This window comes from Amblyomma maculatum, chromosome 9, assembly GCF_055883805.1.
Source record: "Amblyomma maculatum isolate TAMU_Amacu chromosome 9, ASM5588380v1, whole genome shotgun sequence".
In the NCBI taxonomy this organism is placed as follows: Eukaryota; Metazoa; Arthropoda; class Arachnida; order Ixodida; family Ixodidae; genus Amblyomma; species Amblyomma maculatum.
The window spans coordinates 37180781-37186780 of NC_139352.1; the positions used below are offsets into that span (position 1 = coordinate 37180781).

The window sequence follows — 6000 nt, forward strand, 5'->3', positions numbered from 1 at the left end:
TCAATAGATGGGTTTATTGACAGGAAAGGCAGAGAGGTTGGCCGAAGTGATTAAAATCTGGCCTGCTACTCTGCCCTGGGGAAGGGGAGAAGAGAGAGGATCATGATGGGTGACGATGTGGGAGAAGGCTTATGAAATACATATACAGGTACGATAGTTCGCTTTACAAGCGCGAATCGAGTTCGGTGGCGCACCAAAAACGACAGGCAGCCCGCACTGCCTGGACACCCTTAACCTTGTCCTGCCAAGCGCACAGCAGCAGTTCCTCCGACAGAGGCCTCTTGTCTAAACGCTTCAAAGAAACGGAGAGAACAGTTCTTTCAAGCTCATACATCAAAATATGTTCTGGGTCTGTACTGTTAAGCCTTTCAAGGATCACGTTGAAAATCTCGTGCACGCGAGATTGGTTCGCCATTATTAATATAAACAGATACATGGAAGATGGAAGATACAAGAAGCCACAGTACAAGCGCTGACTCACAACTAAGCCTAAGCCCTTTACTCCAAGGCCCAGAAAAAACAAACATGAAGAAAACGAAACAGTCACATGAAACAACCCCTGGGTTCACCTGCTGCATAAAAAATTACTTACTTAAAAAAATCACTTTAGATGATTTAATTTTTTAAGTAATTTAAGTAAGTAATTTTTTAAGTAATTTTTTATGCAGCAGGTGAACCCAGGGATTGTTTCACGTGACTGTTTCGTTTTCTTCATGTTTGTTTTTTCTGGGCCTTGGAGTAAAGGGCTTAGGCTTAGTTGTGAGTCAGCGCTTGTACTGTGGCTTCTTGTCTCTTGTCCTTTGTCTTCGTGTTCGCGCTGTTTATATTAATAATGAATAAGTACCAACTCGCCCTACAAAGTGTCTTGATTGGTTCGCCAGATGTGTCCGGCATACGTCGCAATTGGTTCTAAAGTCGACATAATTTCTCCGGCCAGGACGCCGAAATACGTTTTGACGTCGACATAATTTCCCAGTTCGGCTACTTAAGCCTAGTTCCTATGAAAGCCCAGTACGGTTACATGTAAATCCTTTCAGTCTCGCGTGTCAAGGAGAGGAGTCCTGAGTTGCCGATGTCACCGACCACGACACCAAAGGAAATAAAGAAACGAAATTATATCGAGTACACAAAGACAATGCACAGGTAGAAGAGAAGAGGTAGAAGAAAAGGCTTTTGCCGTTAAGCTCTTAAGTGAAATTAAATGCAATCATGTACTTTTTTGTAACTGAGTTTCTGTTGTATCTGAATCTCGATTGAATTCACTTGGTAAGGAGCCTCACTGTCTGACGATCGTCTTTGACTCTCTTCACTTCTGAAAACAATAATACATGTACAGGTGCTGTTACATTTCGTCTCCATTGAAATGCAGCCATTGTGCAGTCATTTCAAGCCACAAAATTTTGGTTATTGAGAAAGTGTTTGCTACGGCTGCAAGGACATTACAATGTTTAAATAAGGTAGAAAAGGTTTTATTCTGCATCTGGAGATAATGTAAACCAGTGTAATGTGCATGCATGGAACCATTTCTGTTTACTGTGCGTGTTTAGGAGCTACTCACAAGAAGACACTATTGAAAAATTCCCACCGATTTTAATAAAGCAACTTCTTCACGTATTACTGTTGTTAAGCGCCTTTATCAGCCGTTTCTTTACTCGTGGATCAGGAGCGCGCTGGCACACACTGGCCATCTTACGCCTTGTGTTGTTGCAGTGCTTCATCACGCTCTACACAGCACCACAAGAACAGATAAGTGGTGCAGGAACACTGCGGTCTATCATTGCTTTTCAGAGCAAGACTGCAATGACCAGCGTTTTGTTCATTACCCTTAAATAACGTTTAGCGTTCAAAAGTTCACTTTCTAATTCATCATGCTAGGCAACAAAATAATTCAGCCTAATTTATCTATACTATGTTAGTGCCTTAATAACGTCGTCTAGAAAATCAACCACCTATACGTCACCACCATACCTAGCCATCAAGGCAAGGGAAACCAGGAATAGTGGTTTAACTTGATTTGTAGGCGCTTGAAAAATGGCGCTAATCTCTCATCTCAGAAAGGTAGCGAGTTCGTCAGAACCTGACATTATGACAAACGTAGTCACAATTTTGGCACTACAACAATGCGCCAACACCGTTGTTCTCTTTAACTGCCATGCAAGAAAGGTAAATAACGATGCTGCTACATTTTCGTGTCTCGTGGGATAGAAATGAAAACTTTTAATCGTTATTTTTGGGGGCAGGCTTTATACGCTCACCTTCAAATATCCTGGGCAGCAGGCTGGGGACGCATGCCTCGTAGATTTCAGCCTGGCTCGATTCTTCGCCGAAAACGTAGTCAAATTTGAACGTTTTTTCGCCACGTAAGACTATAGTCTGTTCCTTCGGCACTGTCCGAGTGCAAACTTGGCACCCTTCCAGTACTTCATTGGACACTAGTGGGCGGCAGCGCACCGCCACTTTCACGGGGATAGTTTTCTCCATTCCGGTTTTTGTTTAGCAAGAGGTCTGCAGAAAAAATGAGAAGCAAAGGGTAAAACTTTGTCCGAAAGCAGCTAACGAGAAAATGAAAGTGAACCTTTGGAGGTACGTCAGTAGCTTGAAACATCACTACAAATTGGTGTGCTGCGCATCTGGCATTGCAATGAGTTGCCGCAATTCACTGCAAATTCAAAAATCAGCCGACGCATTCATTCAAGAGCCTCACGTATCTGGTACCTTGAAATTCATCAAGCTTCTCTAACGCTTAAAAGCAGATGAATGAGGGAAAAAGAACAGAGAACCGCTTAAGGAATACGTCTATGATCGATTTAAATAAGCAGGAACAGAGAGAGTGGTTCAAAGCAGCAACCAGCTGACGAATCTGCCCGTGCACAACTATGGCGTCCCTTTCATGCTTTTAAAGTGAAAGCTTTACAGGCTTAGTCCGCGAGTTTCGCCGTGGTTGGCCAAGGCCTTAATTGCGCATGCGCCATCGCTATGGCAACCAGCTGCGTCGGCTCTCCACGCAGGATCTCCACAGCGGCTCCGGGCTCCCGTATAACAACGCGACTAACCGCAGAGCTAAATATTAGAAGCCTGCGCGCTTGCTAGGCAGACGCGCCTTGGGGGTGAACGTGGAGCGCATGTGGAAGGGAAAATCCAATCTGTTTAAGTTAGGCTTTGGAGAAGGAAGGCGAAGAATCTTGGCTAGGCATCTCGGAATCATGGACACCCGATCATAATTAGGTCAAGGACCCTTACAGGCCAAACTCCCGGCCACGGCAGCCTTGGCTGTTCTAGCGCATCTCGCGTCTCTTAGATGTCAGGACGGCGAAAGCCTACCCCTCATCTCCTATCATTTGCCTCCCATCGCTAAGCATTTTTACTTCTTTCCAGTTAGTCGCGGGCACTCAAGTCGTCGTTTGAAGTATTGGTCGTTTCGTAGTCATGACGAGTCATGTCTAGTCATTTTAGTGATTACCATTCATAGCTAAGCATTTTTACTCATTTCCAATTAGTTGCGGTCATTACAGTCGTATATTTTTGCATATTCACCATTAGAAGTCATTTTTATTGATTATTAATCATCATTATTAGTCAATAAGAATAGCCATACTCTATCGAGGCCTATATTTTTTATTATTTACCTACCAGCAGTCGCTTCCATTCTTAACCTCCCTGATCATGCGTCCGCTATTTGCGAGTGACACATCAGTGCGCAGTTGCGATACACAGGCTCCGCGCATAGCTTATTTATTTTTAAAACTGCTGGAATAAAACAAGGACCGAGCGAGAACAAAGAAACACACACAATCTCAGCTTTTCACTTCATGAGCCTGGAAAGGCTTTCGCCTCAAAAAAAAGGTATTCACATGCTGCAAAGACGTCAGTGACCGCTAGATCCCCAGGTGTCCGAAATGATTCGGCAGGATTCCACTATGGCACACCTTTCAGTACCTCCTACCTTTCTTCCCTTATGGCGATGGTTCAGGAGTGCACCGAGAAGTGTGACAAATACTCCGTCTTTACGTCTTATCGGTATGCTGTGCGATCTCACTGCACGTCAAAAATCCGCAGGTGGTCAAAATTACTCTGTAGCCCTCTACTATGGCTCCCATTTGTGTTTTCATTCCCACATTTCTACTTTCTCTTACGATGCGGTCAGTTGTCCAAGGAGAAAAGTCACCGATACAGTGCCTTTTACGCTAAAGCGTAAGGGCCCCGTGTCGCACAAAAGCCGGTACAGGCGTTGTTTTCCTTGTCCGTTGTAACGCGAAAATCCAAAATGAATAAAAGAAATAAAAGTAAATAAAAGTACTCCGAACATATCGGGATTCTTACTCTGTGCTTCTTAGTGCGAGGCGAGCATGTCACCGATACATCAAAGATCCTCACTATTTCTTTTGAGTAAAGGGGTGTTTTGTGTAAGCTTTGCCACACACTATGTCATTAGAAATGAACTGTTACGGAACTAAAAAGAAATTTAGCAAGTAACAGTACATCTCAGTAAATTTTGCGCATTGCTAACATGCAAATTGATGGCGATATCATGCCGGTGAAAACCAGAACTCTATCTAATACGACTTCTTTAGGGTACATAGCGCCACCATGTAGCTCGCGGGCCGCGCTTCGCACTCTTTCCCCACTGTGGTGCCACCAGCTCACTATCACTAGTGTTCCTGCATATGCTCCCTAGGAAGCACTGCGGGAGCATGTACAGGAACTATCACCGGCCGGCCGGCCAAGCGCAGTCGCTGTATGCTGGCTGTGCAAATTTTAGTGGACGTGGAGTATCCCTTCTCTGTGACTACGTGTGTGATGGATACGCTGCTGGAACGCTGATGGAACAGGGCGGGACGTTCGTAAGATTCGTCGTCCCCATCTACAGCCTTCTACGAGTGCGGATGGTGCATGTACTGGCGCGGACATAAATAAACGAAGCCCGCTTTGCCGTTCAAGTTACAATCACGCTTTCTGTACTTGAGATAAGAAAACATTATTTGTCCAAGTAAATGCGCACTGGTGCCTACTACAAGTATGCACATACTATGACTCTCAATTTCAGTTATGCAGCACGCGAAGTTTTAGAACTATCGTGCTCCATTTACTTTTGTCCGCACCGGTACGTCCGGTCATCGGCGGCGTAGTCGGCAAAGTAAGTCTGAAGCCGAGATGGTGGAGACGAACGCTACGCGAGCAGAGGCTATGAGGGTTAGGCGGCGCGAAAATGCCGAGATGCGCGCACGAGACGCGGAGGCAGAGAGACAGAAGCGTACCCGAGACGCGGATTATCGTGAGACCCAGGCGGAAGCAAAGCGGCGCAATCGGGCCGAAGATGTTGACTACCGAGCGAGGAAGGCGGACGCCATGCTGTTTTTGAATCACTAAAGATAATTCTGGGAGTGGGTGAGGAGAGCTGTCAAGGCAATTGCGGCTTCATCTGCTTTTAACGAGAATGTGTCTTTAATCTAACCAGAAACTATAGAGTGAAGTGTGTTGGAAACTATGCCCAAGGCATAGCCTAAATGAGTAGCATATTCTGCGGCGTTCACATTAACTGCACTGGTATCTGCGTGATAGTGTTTGCGCAGCGCCGCGGCGTTGGCTCCTCGGCGAGCTAGGTGATGGACCGGGTGGACGTTTTTTGGGAGTAGATGGATTGTTAAAAGTTGGAGTGCATGGGTCTGAGGGAGCTAATAGGATTGAGGCCTAGGGAAGAGAGAATATGCCCTATTGTGGTGCATGATAGGCGTTTAAGTTGTGCTGTGCGAGTGGTTTCGATAAGCTAATCTAGGATATTGTGAATCCCCATAATGAGACTTGTGTCTGGGGAGATTGAGGGCAGTTTTATAGGCTTGCGTGAGTAATGAATTTACTTTTTCTTCCTCCACCTTGGAAAGAAACAAGTATGGAAGAAAGTACACCACTCGACTCACCACGAACACTTGTATAATGCGGCGGAGGTCATGCTTCCACATTCCCTGGTGATGGTTCGCAGTTCGTCTAATCAGTCTCATGGTC

General features: G+C 45.4%; 1 protein-coding gene across 1 annotated transcript in view; it reads right to left on the minus strand.

Annotated features, from left to right (window-relative positions):
* Positions 1-2481, minus strand: part of LOC146178863 (chromosome-associated kinesin KIF4A-like) — a 60850-nt gene extending 58369 nt beyond the window's left edge. The window contains exon 1 of the mRNA XM_084580055.1: positions 2256-2481. Within this exon, the coding sequence (XP_084436181.1) occupies positions 2256-2481 (226 nt within the window). The remainder of the gene's footprint in view (positions 1-2255) is intronic.
* Positions 2482-6000: the final 3519 nt, after the last annotated feature.